Below are 21,563 nucleotides of genomic sequence, written 5' to 3' on the forward strand. Positions count from 1 at the left end.
CTCAGTTTTGATGTGGGCGATCAGAGAGAAGCATCGCTTTCATTCTTCTTCCCAGTCTCAACTTTCCTCCGTCTCTTTCACGAAGCTACTAAAACCTACTCAACGATTCGCATCGATCGACAAGTTTTTATCGAAAATTTTATCAAATACAAAAAGAATTACCCCATAAATCTCCAGTGTTTTAACATTCACCAGATATTCTCAAGCAGGAATATATTTGAGGTGTCAACGACGGAAAAACCCAACGTGAGACTTGAGCAAATATTAAAATATTTATTACTAATTCCAGAATACTCTTTTCTCAATACATTGTTAAAGTGAAAGTCATTTTTTTTTAAACAGGGCCAGGATGGGACGATATCCGACAACTTCAGCAGGAGATCCACATGATCAAGATAACACCCACCTCGTCCACCAAGTATCTCAAATGCAAATCCCTTGTTTCTGTTCCAATTTGCAACAGTGGCGAATTTAAACATTGCCAAAAGTCTGAATCTTTTAAACCTTGTCCTCCTCTCCGTTTGGCACATGTTCAAAAAAACAGCATTGGGGACGTGAGCGTGAGTAATGAATCTCATTTTCTTCTAGATCGGTTTTGAATCTTGAGGAATCAGTCCTATGCCCTTGCCGGGGTTTGGACGTTCTGGGCTGTCCTCCGCTACAGAAAAATTGTGCAAATTTTCCTGGACCTGAGTTATTCGCTTGTTTGAAGGTTTCATCGGAAGGGGACCTACATAACTTCGAGTAGGATTGTCCCCATCCGTGTATAGGATTCTGTAACTATTCGTTCATCTTCATCATCAGTGACAAGTCAAATCATTTATTATTTCAAGAGTTTAAAGTTTCCACTTTGCAAAGTTATTGAAATTAGCAAAGGGACGTCTTCAAGAAGAAGAATTCGAACGGCAAACTTAATCCGATTAACTTCATTAAGTTTTAAAACTTTAATGACAAAGTTTGTCTTTTATTGAATTACTTTTGGTGAATTAGGAATCAAGCACGTCAAACTGTTTGATGAATTAATCGATTGCTTCACTGTTAAAAAGTTCTTTGGAAAAGAACAAAAATTATGAAAGTGCAGTGCAACTGAACTCGCAATTAATTACACTCAAATGAGTGAATAGTTGTCAGCAGTTTTGTTGAGTCGAGTCACATTTCATCCAGATTGGGTTCGAATTTATAGTGAAATCTGGTGAAGATAAGAGAAGGGAACAAGTGACAGTTTGCAGTTGGAGTATAATAATTAAGAGAAAGAGAGAGATAGAGAAAGTTTGCTAAAAAACTAAAGGATCCAGTTCCAGCCTGAAGATGAACCACTCTTGGAAAATGTCTCAGTATTACTTGCTCGTCGTCTTCGTCCTCTGGGATGTAATTGGAACTCTTAATTCAGGTTAGTTGAACTCAATCATCAATTTAACTTTGTTTGATGCTACATATAGCCAAAGTTGACGCATATACAGATAAGTACATATAAATACATTTTAAACCTCGGTGGTGTGTTATTTTCCACTACGGCGACGACGATGAGGACATGATTTAATTCTAGGAGTGATGAATGCAATACGTATTTAGTTCGCTCACTTGTTTATGAATTTGTATGTAAGTTTTCAACACAATGTTAGCGAAAGGTTTATGCGAGATTTTCAATCTGCACTCTTTTATGTACAGAAATGTACATTACACTTCACTTTTATTAGCCCACTAGCACCTACTTTTTGGTCGATAAAAAAATGAAAGATGAGACTCGTGAATTAGTTTCGCTATGTAACACTTTTTTGTTTGTTGTCGCCAATCACCAATTTGGTTCGTTGTGTTTTAGAGGTGCAGTTTGTCGGAAAGATCCTTTTTTTGAGCGACGCTAATGCAATCTAATGTAAATAAGACTATTTTATAGTATCAAGCAGTTCACAAACAAGAGGAGTAATCTAGTCCAGTCAGCCGAACTGCTATCTCATCTTTAAAAAAATACCATCCTAGTTTCATTTTATTCTATTCATAAAATTGGAGAGATAAGAAGACTGCTTTGTCTCATTTAAAGACATTTATTTATCCGAAATCTGAATTAGCTGCATAATTTCTTAATACAGGATTTCATTTAATCCGGAAGATAAATGCATATAAACATATTTAAGTGGCACTGTACAAAATTGGGCAAATTTTCCACAGTCCGTACTTTTATCCATGCACAAGTTTAGCAACAATTCACAAGAGAACACTATACTGAGCAATGTATGAGACATAAGTAGCCGACAGTTTTGAATTATGAATGGAAAGAGATAGTTAACGGTCCTTTGTATGCAGTGAAGATTGCAGCAGCGCGTGTAGAATTTGGCATAGGACATAAATATCGAGAAAACCATCTGTTTTCATTGAAAAATATGCAATGTTTTCTAGGTTAGTTGGCGACTGGGGAGCATGAGCTAGGCACAAGGAAGGCAAGTGTTTGAAGCATAAAACTAAAAGATTTAGATGGAATTGGAGCCAAATAAATTATATTATTGGGGATACCAACCAAATTGTTTAGTCCTATTACCATGATTATGCTGGATGTGGGACTGCTCGTGGGAGATGGCACGATCCCACCAAAATAATATCAAGAGCAGATGTCGAAATGGATTTTAACGAGCCCAGAACACAATTGAACTTTTATAGGGATTTACATTCCACGTCAATATAGGTTAAACTATTAAAACAACACACAAACAAAAGTTCGGAATTTGCCAAAATTTGGAATTTTCGAACCGAATATATTCTAAAACTTCTTAAATTGCATTGAAAAGGTTTCTTGCTTCAAACCATCAATTTCTATGTACAGTTGGATGTAAATATATGCATGCACGATACGACGGAGCTGACTTATTTTGACTGAAATTAAATAGAATTGTCCATTTTATTTGCATTATATCAAGACGATGCTTCCAGAGTGCTAGTCGCACGATAGGACATACGTTCCATGTGCCTATGCCTGTATAAGCCCACGTACTTAGGAGGAGAGTACGCCAACCTGATAATGACAGATCTTGATGTCCTTTGGATATATGGTAGTACCCCCTCTGAAACTAAAAAGTGTGAAGCGGTTTGATGCCATGGCCCAATTTACGCCCGTCACACCCCTTTGAAGGCGCGCCCGATGCCAAACTAACTGCACTAAAAAATTCGCCAAAAATCCAATTTTGTTCGGATTTTCATAATAGTTACATATTTATGATCCCAAATAGTTGCTTTATCATATTCAGTTGCAAAATTAACTTTTCAGAAATTTTCAATATTTTCGAATATTTCCTGAAAAGGGCATGGCTTGAAAAAATTCAAAATTCCAAAAAAGTTCAGATTGATATCAGATATGATAAAGCAACTATTTGGGATCATAAATATGTAACTATTATGAAAATCCGAACAAAATTGGATTTTTGGCGAATTTTTTAGTGCAGTTAGTTTGGCATCGGGCGCGCCTTCAAAGGGGTGTGACGGGCGTAAATTGGGCCATGGCATCAAACCGCTTCACACTTTTTAGTTTCAGAGGGGGTACTACCATATATCCAAAGGACATCAAGATCTGTCATTATCAGGTTGGCGTACTCTCCTCCTTAGTCAACCAGCTACATATTCAACTATATGTAAGTACCTGGTGTTGTTACGGGCCTAGGATGTGGAGGAGGACTTGTATTGTTTGTCTCTGAGGATCATTTATTGTATTCGATCAACAACTCCATTTAAACACTGTGAGAGTCTTCCTCCTCTTATTATTATTTCTCATTTTCTCACTTCCTTCAAATCAGGACAATGGGTTCAATTCCCAGACTAAGAAAAGTAAGAGACATCCGTCCATTTTATTCCTCTGTACCATTTCAAATCCGCATGTTGAATTGTTTGCCACATTCAGTGAGCACTTTGCACCAGTTTCTAGCAGTATATCAATGTACGTACACATAACATATTTCTAATGGTGGGTTAGGTGTGGATAATTTTATAGTGAAAAAGAAGAAACCTGAAAGTCAAACACTACACACAAAGTATGTTATCTAAATATGTACTTTTGTGCATCCTTTACTAGTAAATTGACGAGATTCTTATCTCTAGTTTGACTTGCATTATGTGCTTCACTTGACTTGAATCAGATACGGACTCTGATTAAATGCATTTTTCGTTATATGCATCAAACTTATAGATAGTTACTGGGTTGCACATGTATGGAAGCTGTATGCCGAGCGTGCATATGTACATGTGTGTGTATAAGAAGGTATATATGCTTCTTTTTAGCGAGTTTATTTTTGTCAAGACTCGAATCCCGTCTGTAATGATTTTTGCCATTATTTTGCATTGCATTCGACCCAGTTTTTGGGTATGTCTTGATATATGCCTTATGTAACTCTTCTTATATTCGTCGTCTATCTGTTGCCAGTTAGTGGAAATTTTGAGAGATGGTGCAGACACATTTCAAGGTTGTTTTTCAAAACTAATGTGCTGTTTTATAACCAATAAAAATAGGATTTTGAATATAGTCAACAATTTTAATTAAAAGAGAAATGAGAAATCCATCAAAATAGTTTATTTACCAATCTCGTTAATCAACGCTGTGAAACCTTAAACTTGAATAGAAGAGGTCAATGAATGACAACTTTTCCTTCCTTCTTTAATTCCATTGTGTCTTCGATTTAATTTAGGGCAAGTGAAATGTAAACAAATAGCGTGCGTATTTTTATATATGTACCAATTTAAATGTCGAATTTTTCACTCGTTAGTGTCTCCCATATTGACAACATTGAAAATCTTACCAATCCCAAAATGGTCAAATTCGTATATATGTACATAGTTATTCACTTGACTGACTTTTAGGTGTACGATTGTTCGTTTGCACAATTGTAGGTATACATCTACGCGTAATTGTTGGATTGGGTTGGGACATTTGGAAATTATTCGCATCACCTCGTTATCATCGTCTCATTTCTTTTATTCACGAAAGAATCCGTTCACTGTTATTAAGGAGGAGTAGGAGAGAGACATTTTGTTGATTGCGTCGTAGCAGAAGAAGAATATAGTTGACTTGATCTGTGACTCTTGATTTCATTGTGATCCCAATGTGACAGACAAATGAAGGGTTTGAAATGGGAATTGGAGAGCAGAAAATTTGTAAATTGTGCAGTCCCAGCATTCCAACTTTTCCTCATCATTTTCTCATGCAGTTGTAAACTTTATAAATGGAAAAATAAATGGGTGGAATTTTGAGAGAAAGCAGAACCTCTGTTAAACAAAAAGGCCGTCCACGAAGCACGATTGCATTCTCGAGCGTACGTACGTATTTATATCCAGCCCAGTCTTATATAGGCTGTATGCATTTGAGAAATCGTGGATGTACGATCAGAGAACATACAACAGATAGTCCAAGCCAACCAAACCATTTGTTCCCCCTTTTGGCTTTTAGAGTAAGACAATATTTTTCAGACATTAGTTACCCTGTCCGTCTTTTACGTGACGGGAAACAAAAGTTGGGCCGTTTCTGGTTTTGACATTGTTCACTACTCTTCTCTACCTCCACTGCAGTTTTATTCCGATTTCTCTCCTTTCACCCGCACCACAAGCACCAAAGTTGTTCGGTTGGAGCACATTTGGGAGAAAAATGAAATCAAGGTTGTAGGTGATTCCAATATATTTGAACATATAGAAAGCAATGGACATTCAAAATTTGTCTTGTTCCCTTTCTTCCGCTAGAACAGTTTCCCATTTTCGGTTGTTAACTTGGCTTCCTTTTCTTCCTTGGGTACACGCAGCAGAGTCCTGTGCAGCCAAAACTTGTGCCCAATCGTTCTGCTGAAGTAAAGTACATAAAATATAAGCCATTCGTTGGTTGCAGGTCTAAACATCAATTATGATGATTCATGAGACGTCTCAGGTTTTTTATTCGTGAAGGTAAAATTGTCCTCAAGTGCAGTCCCATTGAACTTCAATTGCGAGGTATTGATTGAGGCATTAGGAGTTCATGATATTAATCCGCTGGGAGTTTTATGCTCTTATCCGTTTCATCATTCATCATCCGCTTGGGCGACGTGAATTGACTTATCCAAGGATAAGTGCTTTTAAAAATATTAAGGAAAAGCTTATTTTGAATCAGCGATCTTGTGTTTCACGAGCACGTTCGTTGCATGGTATGCACTTTGAATGTTTCCCAGAATGCATAATAAAAACAAGCAAAAGTATTTTCTAACTTGCGTTGAAATAGATCGCTCTTTCCTCAAATTTCAGCCCTCGGGATGGATTCTTGAATAAAAAGAATTCCTACGTAGTGCGTACTAGCGACATTGAAATTCGGCCTAATCTTTATGGTCAGGTTTCGACTCAATTTATAAACAGTTTATGTGGGAAATGAGAAAGGCTCTTTGTCTCGAATCTAAATATAGATGAGAAAGGAACATAAATATGTATATTGCGTATTTTTCAATCACAAATATATTGTGAGAAGCTTTAAATACTTTTAGTTTCATACATCTTTAACTTACACATTTCCCTATCAATTAAGGACCTACAATTAATTCACAGATTAGGAAATTAGGAATTATTAAATTCTACATAATCACATGTAAAATCGACAATTTGAAGCTTTTGAAAAAAGCAACAGGCCTTGAAAACTTTTCTGAAATTCTATTAACTTCATTGCATCACATTTATGTGTAATCACTTTGAATAATAAATACAAAACCCTCAAGTGTGCATAAAGGCTCTTTGTTAAAAGGATTCAATCTTTATGAATAGGTAATTTTCTTATAGATCAAACCAGATATGATCTACATAAGTCAAGGAAGATTTTTGTTCAAAAGGACGTCGATTTCTTCTGATGATTAATCTAAAATTGTCGGCTGATGATGTTCTGCATGTATTTCTCTGAATAAAAGTTGCATATTTCTCTCCAATAAATCGTCAATATTTGCAACACATGCGCACAGAGTCCAGCATCAATTCAATTACATGGGAAACCAATGTACCCATTTTGCATGCATTAAGCGTAATTGCATGACTAATGACGTGAAAGTAAGTAAATGTTGAGCATTCGATACGTTCTGCAACTCCCCCTCCATTTTCTATCTCCCTCTCGCCCACGAACATAAAATTCAGAAAAACCACGGAAAATTCAATATTCTACACTATTTCCTAAAAGACTGCTGCATTAGTAACAAATAGAACAAGCGAATTCCAATCCCTAAAGGGAACAAAGGGTTTTAGTTCAACTAAACTCATTTGAATCCTTTCTCATTCTCATTGAGAATTCACCCGAGTCAACTGCATAATTACATTTTGCATCTACAGAGACCATACCACGCCACGCCGTCACTTCTCGAAAACCCACTCTGCAGATTTCATTATATACCTTACCACATCGCATTACTTAACTTTCATTCAGCCGGAGCGAGAGAGAAAGAGGTACACAACAAGTAAATTTAATTCTCTGGCTTTAAACAATACGAGGAATGACAGGTCATCGTTGCATTGAATTAGACTCGGGGACAGGACAATACGCAATAGATCCAGCACATACATACATCGACTATAATATGCAATGTGCGATGCTGCTACTGCTGGTGAGGCACTTGAACACATTTATGTCTGTCATTCCAGCTCATTGTCGTCGTTAAATTTTAAAGGCATAAATAAAGAGGTAGCAAAATAGGACTGTAAGCAGTTTTCAAGTTACTACACATCTACGTATGTTGAGTGTACAATAATAGTGCTTAATAATGGAATTTCAGCTCATGTGATGTACGTTTTCTTAAATTATTTATTCGACTGGCGTATGCATTAAATTGTGCCTTTAATAAATAAAAGTGGTCCTGAAATGTTGTCTAACGTTGGGTATACATAAAATGGTAGACTTTTGTAGATACATATATTCTTATACATATGCATATGTCCAGTACACTTGTACGCGGATAAATTGGCAATTTTTATAGTTGAATCCCCTTAAAAGTTGTGCACTAAAAAAATGTTGAACCCGCACATTTACCGATTATTATCGTCAAAATGACCAATATTCAGATTAAAACACGTTTGTACATAGATGTGTTTGCAGATACACATATTTTTGCAGATGTGTATGTACGTTAAAATTCGGTTATTTCCTGTTGAATGGGAGGTTGAATTAAACTCTTGGAATTCCTAGATGAAAAACTAACTGGTATATGTAATGACCCGCTAGTCTCTTTTATTGTTGGAGAAACATAATCACAGAAGCAACTGGTGATAATAGTAATGTTCCCTTAATTTATTTTTATGAACCCTGCATTCACGGAAAGACCGGATTCTGGTTCAATTCAAGAGAACGCAACCATTAGTCACTTACACAAATACTTATTGCTCTCCTAATCCCTACACACCTACATATGCAAGTACACCTCTTTTATTGTAAAGCTAATCCCCGTGAGTGCACTATGTGCTGCTTGCCCCACATTCACTTTCACTGCGTATAATCATGATAATGTCCGTTATCAAGATGAATCATGTCAATGGCCTACTGATCAGGTGCAGTAAAAATTAATTAGATTTTACTATTTAGCAGGACCAGTCTGAACATTTTATCATTTCAAATGTTACGTTATATTTGATGAATACCATAATAAACATGCACAGAGTTTGTAGTATTAACACTATTGTACTTGATCACCAAATAAGGCTTGGGTCAGGCACATATTGCACAAGGGAAATAAATGAGGGTTTTCACATCAAGTGAGAATCTGAGATTCGTAATTTAACATCGTGTACAAGCTCTTTGGCATGAAAGGCCTTCGCATGTGGACGTGTGGTTGATAACTGTCACCCCAAATGTACATATGTATGTTGGGCAATCATAAATAGTTGAACTTGCATTCCTTCCCTGTAAAAAATTGGTTGACATTCAATACAATCATAATCTTAATAAATGGCACGAATAAATATGGAGAGTAGATCATGATCACAAAGCTACCAAGAAAAATGGGAAGCAAAATCTCTCTAGTGTTACGATAATCCTCTCCTTATTTAAAACTGTTAAGCTCGCAGCAAACTATTTCAAATATGAGGAGCACACAATACTGTCGTGTCAAGATTTGGGGTGAACGATAATAATAACGATAATTCTTACTTCAAGCATGGGCTGTAATCATAATACCTCTGCTGCCAGTGCCATTGTGATTAAGGAAGCAAGAAGCAAAGGTGACTGTAGCATGTCTGTCGTATTGAATCCGTTGGTAAAATCAGGTTGTGACATAACAGGGAATTCCAGTTGTTTAAATTTAACTGTCCTCTCGTTGACTTAAATTCCTCGGTTATTACGTAAACGATGACAGACTATACATGTATACTTGAGTATATGTAAAGAAGTAACATGAATTTAGTTGGCCAAGGGTGCATGGCATCATGATCTTGGCAGTCGTGGTACCAGAAACCCATGACACTCATGACGAGACGAGCAGGCACCATGAGACCACAACTACCCAGCTAAAAGAGTTAACGTCTCGGAGGAAAGATTTGTTTAGTTCAAGAATAGAAGTCAAAGAGCGGAAAAATGCTTTCAAGATTAAAATTACAAAAAAAGGCTTTTCTAGTAAATGTGCATTAAGTATTAAAGCGAATGTAGTGGTTGATGACTACTGAGGTTAACTATGGTTTCCTTCCACTTCCATTAAAAGGCGACCAAACCGAATCCGTACATGCAAGAAAGCGTGGACGAGAATTTCCACGTTTCGTCAAATTAAAAATGTACACCAAGAGTGGTAGTTGGTAAAACTCCTAAAGAGGAGATTGTACTCGAAATGTGCGTTTAAGCAGCCATTTACTGGCCAACCATAATGGGCTGAAAAGTAAACCTTTTACCTTAAACAGTTCTCAATGCCTGATAAATAGATTCGAGAGCAAGGGAGAAACGACGAGAGAAAGGTTTAATGGATTCAACAAACAACAAATCTAAGCACACATGGTCTCTACATGCACACACACTCGTCTAATAGTTGCTATTGAAAATTTAACTAGATACTTTAAACTTATTTGCTTTATTTTTTCCATGTCTAAAGAAACTTTACCAACTTTGAGACAAAGAGTTGAGCCCTGTAGTGAGCGAGTGACGCGTCAGTTTGCATTTATTTGTGTGCAAAAACCAAAACCACGACAAGGCTTAAAAAATGTGTAGAATCTGATGGTTATATTTTGAGAGATCCAGTGTCGTAGAAAAGATGATGCGAGTATTGAATTACTCATCGAGTCCCAGCTACTATTTAACAAAGGGTGTTGGCCTTTTGGATTGAGGTTTGTATTGTCATTATGCCTCCCATTCGTCATATATTACATTGCGAATTACAAGAAACTCCAACAAAAATATTCGCAATGTTATTAACATGGACTCGACGCCAAGTGAAACTCGCAGTTCGTGTCGTGTATGTATTCTCGCCACAAGCAGCTGCATCGTTCTTGGCAATAAACTGTAATATAGAAGTTTCAGATGCCACCAGCTTTTGTTGACTTGTTGTTGACGGTTGATGAGTATTTCCTGGCACTCTTCCTGCACTGGTTGGTGCCTATTAAGCAAAGTCAAAGAAATGAGGATGGAAGCTCTTTGATAGAAATTCTGCGAAAATCAACATTTATTCTTTTGATTTCTTGTTTCTTTTCAATCCACGAGATACATATTTTGTTGATACATTAGTTTCAAATTAGCTTCTATAAATAAAAGCATCATGCATTCATGATCAAATGTGGATACTTCAATTTGGTACTTGTTCCAAAAATAATATTTAATACAAATAAAACCTTCCTATATTATGAACTTGGTTGGCTATTGTTTACTGTTTTCCATTTGATAATATAGGGGCAATCCGCTATTCGCATTTATTAATTAAGTTACATGTACAACAATGATAGAACTAAGGTGCGACCATACACTTCATTTCAAAATTGTGGAAAACAGGCCAAGACTTCCTGTCAGTCAATGCACCATTTTTCTACTGATTTTAAACTGTATATTTTTATGCAAGTAATTCTTCTGAGTCATTAAGATAGATTTTTTTACGGTTTAATGTGAACTTGTAGAGAATATTCTTTTTCAAAGTATGAGTCCAACTGTCATTAGAATTAACTTGCTCGTCAAGTTTCATTTTGGTTTTTCGCACAATTATTGTTAATAGAAGTCTTAAGAGCTTACAATTCGTTAAAATGCAGTTTTTTAAGAAATAGAATGACATAAAATGAATGGCTAGAGGTAGAATAAACAAAACGAGCCACAAGTAAAATATCAATGTTCAAAAACAATAGCGCAGGTGGTGTCAGCGACAATATCTGTATTAAGGCTGTGTCTGTGTCTTCGAATTCAAAAGAGTGTGCAACAGCAATGCAAATCTATATTAGAGGTGACATGAAACTCACTTTAGAACTTTAGGGAAATCTCTCTTTGTGACATAGATATTGTACATAGTGTACGTGCCAAGGCAATTTTGAAGAATAAAGAAGGTTCAGGGTCTTAATTTTTAGAAAATTATTTTAAATTCCAAGCAACTAAAAATTTCTGCAGCATTGGATTACCTATTTCTTGTAACATTATGCCAAAATTATCAATTCTACCAAAACATATTCAACATATATTAATGCAATTGTACATGTTCCATCATCACTCTCGAACATACTGGAACGCTCAATAACATGAAATCCAGATTCAGGAGGCAGGTGTGTGTGGTAATAGACTGCGTCCCCGGTTACCACATCTTGTTCTGAAGTGTAGCACATGCAATTGACCATAGGACCATACGGGATGCTCGTCTGTAATGTTTTTGCCACGCTCAGCAGAAGGATATTTTGACACTGGAGAGGTCTTTTCCTAGCAGGTTTTGATTATACCTGTTCAACCTGCAGATGATGAACTTTGATATATCCTGTCGCATAATGTGGATATTGAATGGAAGTCGGTCCATATGTACGAGTTTGGACAAAAGTCAACTGGATGCTGGTTGGACTGCTCCTGAGAGTCAGTCATCCTGTTCCAGTTCTTGACTCCTTTTTCTGACTGCATCTTCTTTTCCTCTCGCCCAGTTCTGAATGTTTTTGTTCGACCAATAATGCTGGGCTGGGTGACTTGCGAAGAAAGATGTAGAATGGAAAAACGAGTGTCAGCTGGCAAATAGAATTTCAAAGAAAGCACAGTGAAGGTAGTCAGTCAGTCAGACAAGAGAAGATTAGCGGAGCAGAAATGTTTTGGGCAAACACAAATCGAAAAAATGACCTTCCAAATTGAATCGAGCTTATGCCTTTGACTTTATACTCTGATTTAAAGGATGAGATCCATATTTGGCAGGGGAAAATGTGTGTATTTGTGCAGTCGTGGATAAAATGTGAAATCACGCCTGAACAAGTGAGCAAATAATAATCATGTAATTTCAGTTTTGTATTTGCTGAACATGAAATAAAATAAGTTTTAATGCTTTTGAAAATTTGTTGAGCTTTATATACCTACGTAAATACACGCGCGTACATATTTATGCAGCTAACCATTTATGCGTAGCGTTATGTTAGAAGAAATACACATAATTTTAATTCAGTGTAGTCCCATGCGTTTGGTCATGTAAATATTTCTTCAATACGTAGATGTACGCATTCATCACAGAAATGCTACCGTTGCATTCTTTGAAATGTTTTCAAATAGTGTAATAAAAGTCAAGTCATCCCATGCTGTTCTCGTCTAAGGTGACTCTGCTTGCTCTGTTCTTCTTCATATGTCCGATGGCGAAGGTGATGTAACATTTCTTGTGTGTTCTGGATGTAGTGTTGGATGCTGATTCTTCGCGTGCTGTGCATGCTTGAAGAACCATAAAGCAAATACAAACCTGTCGAACGGTTGCTCATTACTTCATTTAATATTGCCCAACTTCTCGCATGAAAACTGGCTTAAATATTCAAAACAAACATGCGATTACAATCTGAAGCATTGAACATAAATATTAAAGTCGCATGCTACGAAAGTGATTCCGATTGAAATTGGAGAGCTTATTCAAGCCAAAAAATGATATAATTCACATGATTTGACACGAATTAAATTTATGACATGAATATTCCGCTCTGCATATAAATTTCAAGGATTCCTTTGAGTTGGATGTTGTGTTATGGACACGTATTTGAGAAATTGACCACTGAAAATCGAAATTCTGCTCACATTAATCCAAAGCTAATCCCTCCCTTCTATTTCAAATTACTGTTTTGATATGACTCTTGAAATATGTACTTGTCCTTTCAAGTGGTGGAATTAGTCTTTGGGAGCAAAGTCACATTAAATTCTTGCCTCGATATAAATTATTTTTAAATTGTGGTATAGATGGAGAATTCAAGGTTTCTACAAACAGAGTATTTTAGAAAGATGTGTTCCAGTTACATAACTGTTTTAATTAGCGAGTGGATCACGTTTTGGTTCGTGTGTTGGAACCATTTTGGCAAATAATACTAATGGGTTATAAATTTCTCTTTGAGATCATAAATCGTATCAAGTTGCGAAAGAAAAATTGACAAGGCTTAAATTTAAATGAAAAGACATTGATCATTCATACATTGCATTCTCTCAAGTTAATTACCTTCGTTTGCTTGCTTCGCGAACCACTAGAAACTTTTTATCTAATCATTCTTTTCTGGTGCGATCAATAACTTGCACTACAGCTAATGTTTAAATTCTAGTGCTTTGTTGTAATCTGGGGAGGTAAAATCTCTAGTACAATTGGACTGAAGTACAATTTTGCGAACTGTGGATAATACTCACTTGAACTTGAGTTTGCATTCTCCCCGAACGGTAGCAGTTAGGAAAGTCCATCAAGTACTTGTGTATTCCCTAAAAAAGTTGGTCCGACTTTTGAAAAATGGTTAAATTCAAGCACGTACTTTCTGGTATCCAAATCACCCTTCTCCCTTCATTTTTGATTCCCTGCGCTTATTTTAATTCATGCACATCATGATGGGCTCCCCCTCCAGCAAAACTGGGTAGAAAGGAAGCAATAAGCTTGGCTGTATCATATTTTATTTTTATTATCATGACGACTCCTCTTCACTTCTACCTTCATTTCTTCATACGTTGGACTGATTGTTGGTTGATTTTCATTCTTTTCTCATCGTTACTTCCATTGGTAAGCATGATCTATGTCGTGCAACTAAAGACTAAATTCCCACAACGCAAAAAAGAAGGATTTGAAAATAAGAAAAACGTTAAAAACTGTATTTAACTTCAATACATTTTTTTACATCCGGTTCACCTCAAGATTTGGGACCGTTTCCCATTGTTATAATTGTTACCATTGATTACAACGACATTTCTAGCAATATGAAATATGACAGTCAACAGTAAATGACTTGACTTGACAAATAGGAAAGTGAGACATTGCCTATCTGTACATAAACCAAAGTAAAAACTTTATAGTAAAGGGAGCTTCTATGAATGACTATAGGGCATATATTTATTGATACGGAAGCCGCATAATTGTTGCCGCAGGTAATTCCATCCGGTCGTTTCCAACGTTTAATCAACTGAATAACAAAACCTTACGATAATCAAGCTCGTACGATAATCTGTGTTGAATTTGTCATTCACTTATTCCAATTATGTGTTCTGGCAGTTTACGTAAAGTATGTAACTCGTTATATGATAATATGATTTTGTTAAAATCACACTACAACCAACTATTGTTCATCTAGTGTTTACGTGAGAATATAATTTCAGCCAAGAAGCGTGGATCCCACAATAGTTCATTATTTTTCTAGACAGTAGTAAGTCTTGGTAATAGAAATGAATTTTGCATGTAATACGTAAGCCATTGTCCCCTGCTGACCGGTGTGATGGTTGGTTACATCACTGTAACCTTTAGGACTAGCACCACAACGTGAATAATACGTATTGTCGACGGTTTTTGTGTTGAGGTAGAATGCAGTATTTACAAAAAGGCACAAGTGGTGCTGACAACTGAACTGTACAACCGTTTACGTTCAACTGTAGTGCAAGATGAAGAATCACAATTTATTTTATTATATGAATTTCATTTTTACGAATCTACAAATTATGCGCATAAACTGTTTGTTAAAAAAAATATTCCAGCAAAATAGAAAGCAAGATACATGCGAGCTCATCAGCATCACAGTTCAGTAACAATGCGAGTCTTTCACGCGTATAACTCGATTTTGATGGGACCAATTTAATTTTTGTTTAAAAAATAAGCACACTCGTATGTAAGCATTTCAAATCTATCCAATTTGGGCTAAAATATGACCGTTTGCACCGCTAGAAGGGCACCAAATTACATGCATTTAGAGGGAATAAGTAACTGGAACAAAAGTTATCGCACATAAACTCTGGCCTACACGGCTCACATAATGATTGTTAAAGAATAGGTCTTTCCAAGCACAAAAACTTGCTTTGGAGGGGACTTAACTTTTCCCAAGTACTTGCACGTCCTGTATTGCGTTCCTTTGTCTCTCCACACAACTCAGCGCACAAATAAAAGATAAGAAGCAGGCTCTGGTGCGTAACTCACCAAATTCTTTGCAAACTATTTCTATTTAGAACTATAAACCGAGCACTGAAATATGAATCCACGAAATGACTCAATTTCCCTCACAAAAGGAAGGCATCATTTTAACGTCAACCGTTGTTCAGGAAGATTTCTATTACTAGCTGGACATAACTTTTGCGCTCACTCCTGCACGCAGGAAGGACGTTGCAGTTTCGTGGTAACAGGACGACCTTATATTTCGTTCACCATAATTGTACACATATATTGAGCATACCACCAATGACAATGTCCTATCTAACCTCTTATCTGGTTTGGGCCTGTACTTAAATAACAATAAAACTTTCAATGTGTCCAGTTGCTCTGTTTTTATTACTGGCTTAATTCAATTAACGCAAAAGTTTCTAAATTGTCGTATAAAAGTTTTATACCTTGTGCATGCTCTTTTGTTCACTATTTCCGAGTATGATTTGTATGAGACAGGTTCCCGTCAATGGATATGTGCTAATACGGTAGATATGTGACTACTAAATTATTTAAATGAGCACACTATTAATTCGCATAAGACACGGACTGAAATCAGCACTTTTTTTCATGTGCCATTTTGCGTCAAAACTTTCTCCAGAGTAGCTTTCTCCATACATATTTAGTACACGATGGTGGTGGTGGGTTTCTGCTTTCACTTTCTCTCTCAGTTAATTCAGTTGGAGCTTCCATCGGAATTCAGCATTTTTTGACATATAAATGGAGTTGTAAACGAACCCATTCCCAAAATATTTCCGATTTCCTTTCGTGCCTCCTCTTGGCAAAAGGAGACCCAGATATGTCGTATAAAGTTAAAATATGACCAAGTTAACACAGACATTACCCTTCAGTGATAACTGTCTTAGTGTACCAAAGTAGAATTAGGTTGCTTGTGTGACAAAAAAATTGTTGTGCTATATAAACTGCAAAGAAATAATGGGCCTTTCTGACTCATTGGTTTGATCGTTTGTTATTATAATGGACGAGGATGCAGCAGCGGACTCAACTTTTGAACTCCAAACTACCAAGAATCGAGGGCTTCAGTTGAATGTTGGATGCTTGATACCCAAATGACAACCATTAACTTCTCTCTCAGTCACTTTAAGCTCAGAAAACTACCAGCAATGATGATGGTATTATTAACAACGATGAGCTTTCTCCCATGGTTTTTGCCCCACTCGTTGGCCTAATAAATAAATAAGCCTTTATGCAATCTAAGAAGACCGGAGAAGTCAGCAACAATAGTTAATTCCTGTTTTCTGCAAATGTACACTGCTTATGTACATTTGATGGCGACAAGACCGTTGATTGAAGCAAACAGAGGAAATGAACATACTCGCGAGTTTCTAAAGGGCGGAAATGCGTGTACCGAGTTGGCAGTGACGGAGTTTATCATGTTCAGCTCTCACATTGCCTTTGTGAATTATGTTTCAAACTTGGGAACAACATAGTGTAGTTGGCAAGACAAGACTATAATAATAAATGAATGGTGGTCGTATAAACTAAAGTTCGTCCCTTTATTAGAGGTGAACACTTTCAGGGATGGCTGACGAGCTGTCACACTCACACAACTATATTCTCCTCTCGAGACTTGAGAGAATCAATAAGCTCTTTAGAATACTGCTTACTCTAGAACTCATCATCCTTATATAGTCACTCGCGGATTTGAGATTTTAATACTTGACATCTTGTGATATCTTAAGAAATCATTTCAGATAGTCTGACTCACACTCAGTCTGCTAGAATATTAGAATTTCTACTGAACCACTTCTGTAACTCGTTGTTGACCAAAAATGTTACGCACGTTGTGCTAACGATTCATTAGAAGGTAATTCAATTTCCACACAGCTTGACTGTGATGAATTGAGTTTATATAATCAGTTACGCAAAACGCTGAAGAAATTATAGTAAAATACACGAAATTAACCCCAGAAACTTGCTGAAACCACTCGAGTTCGGTTTGATGAAATTTTGGTACATCCATATATGTAACTATGCATGTAAATACTTGATGGTTAATATTTTCAAAGCGTTGCAATTTAGATCGACATTTCATTAATCAACACGGTCCTTCACCACAAACACAAAGTTATATAAACGTCATTAATTAAATCAAAAGAGTAAAATAGACACATCACTCAACGTGACCTGAAAAGTAAATGAGATTTAAGCCTCTTTGAATTGTGGTGCGTAAGTACATATATTCCTTGTGTTCAGATAGCTAAAGTAGTATTTGAAGCCTTTTCTCTCTCTCTCTTTGATGAAAGCATGAGAGGAGTTATCATGAACAAACCCCGACCGAGTTTATTTTTGCAAAAAAATGGCCATTATGACAAGATGAAAATAAGTGGGCGCTGAAAAGCAAAGGTGTTATATGGATTTTTTGTGAAAGCTTTCTCAATCTCAAATGTTTTATTGCCAGACTATCGTTACTCGTGTTTCTCTGACACCACAGCAGCACTCCGGAAGGCTTTTCAGTGGAGAAAAATGCTATAAATTCCACATGATATTAAAAAGTAGCATTTTCCTGGGTGGGAGTAGCGGCACTGGATGGAGATATGTATGGAAAAGCAGGGGCGGATCCCAGAACAAAGAGAATTTTACGGTGGTTGGTTTACTGTTGAATCGCTGAATGCCAGCTTTTGGCTTAGCTTATTGCAGCCTCAGTCATTCAATGAATTTACGATAGATAAACCAACATGGGTTTGTCGCTGGTGTTTGTACTTTGGTGTTGGTGGGTTGACTGAGGCTGCGTCTGGCAACAACATGCACATTCAACATCACTAACTCAGCTAAATGACAATGTAATCATGCTTTTATATCGTTGTATAGTCGGAATAAAACGAAAGAGCGAATTTTGTACAATGTTTTATTGTTCAGCAGAGATTCTACATGAGTTATTATTTTATTATGGTGCTATACACACGTACATGCATGCAAACACATCGAACCGGCTACGCCCATAGTCCATCCATGCTTTCTCCAACCTATCTGCACTCTGTATGTACGTACGTAGCTCTGGGTTAATGTCGTGCATAAAGTGTGGTATGAGAGAGTGAGACAAAAATGGGGAAAGTCACAGTGGATTTTAGCAAAGTGCATGGGCCTCTAAGAGGTTAGGAATGTATAAGAAGTTGCTCTTATTCCTCTCAGAGAAAGAAATCGGCTTTGGCTTTCTACCAGCAACAGCTTCCCTCCTTTCATAGGAGGGAGATTTTGCAATAAATATTGTGTAATAGAATATTACTTTTCGTGCTACCACTACCACCATTCCATCCTCCTCAGTCAGGAGGCAGGCAGAGTGAAGGCAAAGCAAAGTTCGTGGCAGAAGTGAGACAGAACCTCTTCCATCAGTGTCCTTAATGTAATAATAAACCCTGGTAATATTTTATGCTGAAGTAGACGTGAGTCGGTGAGTATTCTGGCAAAAGCTTTCAACACCAATTTGGCTTTGCCTCCACGCTCAGCTTTCCTCACTGTTTAATGACATCGTGTGAGCCTTCACTCTACTTTCACTTTCCATGATATTATTTCGTGTCATGATATCATTCGCGGGACGGAAGGATGAGTTAAATTTACGTGACATTTTAGCTTTTACCCTTCTGCTTCGCTATATCGCACCATATTTCCCAGCTCCGCCTTCACAAAGTTTCCCTAGCTTGCGTGCGTATAGATAGATACATATTCCGAATATGATGGGAGGACACAAGACGAAATTCAATTCGCTACGCTGGGTAAGAGGAATGAATGACAGAACGTCTCCTCGAAAGCTGAACAATACAAGTTGCTGATAATTTAATAGTATCCACTTATTTGTCGAGCCAGCTTGCCTAATTTTTGTGTGTATACGTATGAACGTAGGGCAAGTGAAAACGAGGAAGACGTGAAACCATAAACCAAAACTGGCTTCTTTCACAGCAGAGAATTTATGTAGTTGCCTCGTAGAAAGTGTTATTTGAATAGGCCAGTCTGTGCCTTGGTATATATACAGAATTCGTATTAAATAAAATATGCACAAACGTGGACACAAAGTTTATTGCATAACTGTTGTATTGCAAATTATGTGTGACTAGACTATGCTTCTTAATGATTTGTCTCAAAATAATAATTAAGATTCAGAATGCATCTAAAGCTTGAAATAATGTGTTCTAAAAGTCTGGAAGACACATGGGTTTTTTATTAGATGCTTTTTTGTACGTACGTACGTGATTCAGACTGCATGTCTGGAATTTTTGTTTGTTTTCACACTTATACATATGTGCATATGCATAGGCTGTTTATAATTTTGATGGATAGTCTACCTGTCATGGAATTACGTTCCACACAATTTATGACAATTCATATGTACACATTCATGTAATTATATTGACCTACATACATACACTTGATATCGAAATAAATCAACCCAGTAAATTTGGATTTTGAAAATGCGAAAACGTCTGAAACTTGAATTCATGTGTATTTGTTATATAGTAAAACCCTGCGAGGAGCAGTTGGAAAAATTGATGCAATTTCAACGTGACTTGACTAAAATTTTAGAATCAAGTTTGATATCTTTGCTATCTGGCGAAAACAGAACGGCTCCGTTTTTTATATCCCAAGTCACTCATTTTTCCTGCTCCTGTCTATCCCTCCCAGTCAAGCAGAACCATGATCGAGGTTTCTTTGGTATAAAATTGTCCACAGCCACCGTCTGCATAAAATATTCACATCTTAGTTGCACTTTTCAGTCTTTTCTTATTATCATAAACCAACCGCAAAATATGGAACGACTTGGATGTGGAATGGATTTCATAATAAATTTTATAACCTGAGAGGGACTTGAATTACAGATGTACAAAAACGATATCGATCCTTGACCAACCTGGATTGAATAAAGATACATTTGTATTCATATCTGTGTTGTCTTGTAAAGCTTCATGGATTCACTATGATCATAGGTGCATCCTTTCTTACGATTTTTGACTACTAAAATTCTGTAGTACAGTAGTATCGACATGCTTCGTATAATTTAATATTCGCTATATACTTATGTAGATGTATATTCGTTCTTGAGTGATGGGTCTAACAGTTCAGTGTATGCTTGAAAAATATGTCTTCATACTTTGAATAGCATAGAAAATCTCAAAAGCAATTTCATTTCGTTGGCTGTCATTCATTGTCAATAGAATTCAATTTTGCGTACAACCAACATGGTTTGTACATATGTGCATACTGTACAATCCACTAACCTCTTGTGCATATATTGAACGGAATAACAGGGGCTTGCTCCAATTGATATTCTACGTATCGCCGTGTATAAAATAGAATTTTCTAAACACAATGCACACAAGCTTCCGTGGCATCATCATGACGATCATCTCCCCAATAACGACGAGAATGAACACTGGTTTGGCTGTCACTAGATACAGACATTTTCTAGGGATTCTACGACGACGGCACGGCGAGTGTGATGAGACTGAACATGTTGAAGCGAAAACTCATCACAGTAATAAATTTGTGAGCAGACTTTCCATTTATTTGACATCTCCGGTGCTGCTTCGTAATGCTAGGACATAAATACATAAAGTGTGTCTGGTTATGTTTGTATTCAAATGTTTTGAATCATGGCAGGCCTAAAATAAGTCGAGCACGATCGGAGTAGCGCCAATTTACTTAGATTGATTGTCTGAACGTTGTGTTTGCTCATATGCGGATCTGCTGAAATACATACATTTGAATGATTTAATGAAGTAACGTGATGCAGCATCCGTATGGAAATTATTATTGTTTCATGGTTTTGGCAGAATGAAATTTGAAATGCAGATTTTGGAATTGTAGGTTCAATTCTAAAATTGAAAACTATCTCGTCAGGATTTGTTGACAAGGATTCATTGTTATTTTGAATGAACCTTCTCAAGGCCGTTATAAAATTTGTATTTAATGAAAGCCATTAATTTGTAGCACACATACGTGCTTTCTGAATATTTTAATAAACAGTTGGGAGATTTATCCATTGTAAATATCATCCATTAATTCTATATTCATGTTATTGTGTAATCATGTAAAAACTAC

General features: G+C 36.6%; 1 protein-coding gene across 13 annotated transcripts in view; it reads left to right on the plus strand.

The window, feature by feature from the left end:
* Nucleotides 1–21,563, plus strand: part of LOC110843952 (hemicentin-1) — a 104,129-nt gene continuing 82,566 nt past the window's right edge. For all 13 annotated transcript variants that reach the window (XM_035847098.1, XM_035847096.1, XM_035847100.1 and 10 more), the window contains exons 1-2: nt 1–246; nt 343–1,390. In XM_035847098.1, coding sequence (XP_035702991.1) covers nt 1,309–1,390 — 82 coding nt within the window. In that variant the 5' untranslated portion in view covers nt 1–246; nt 343–1,308. The remainder of the gene's footprint in view (nt 247–342; nt 1,391–21,563) is intronic.

The sequence above is a fragment of the Folsomia candida genome, unplaced genomic scaffold (genome assembly GCF_002217175.1).
Source record: "Folsomia candida strain VU population unplaced genomic scaffold, ASM221717v1 Fcan01_Sc002, whole genome shotgun sequence".
In the NCBI taxonomy this organism is placed as follows: domain Eukaryota; kingdom Metazoa; phylum Arthropoda; class Collembola; order Entomobryomorpha; family Isotomidae; genus Folsomia; species Folsomia candida.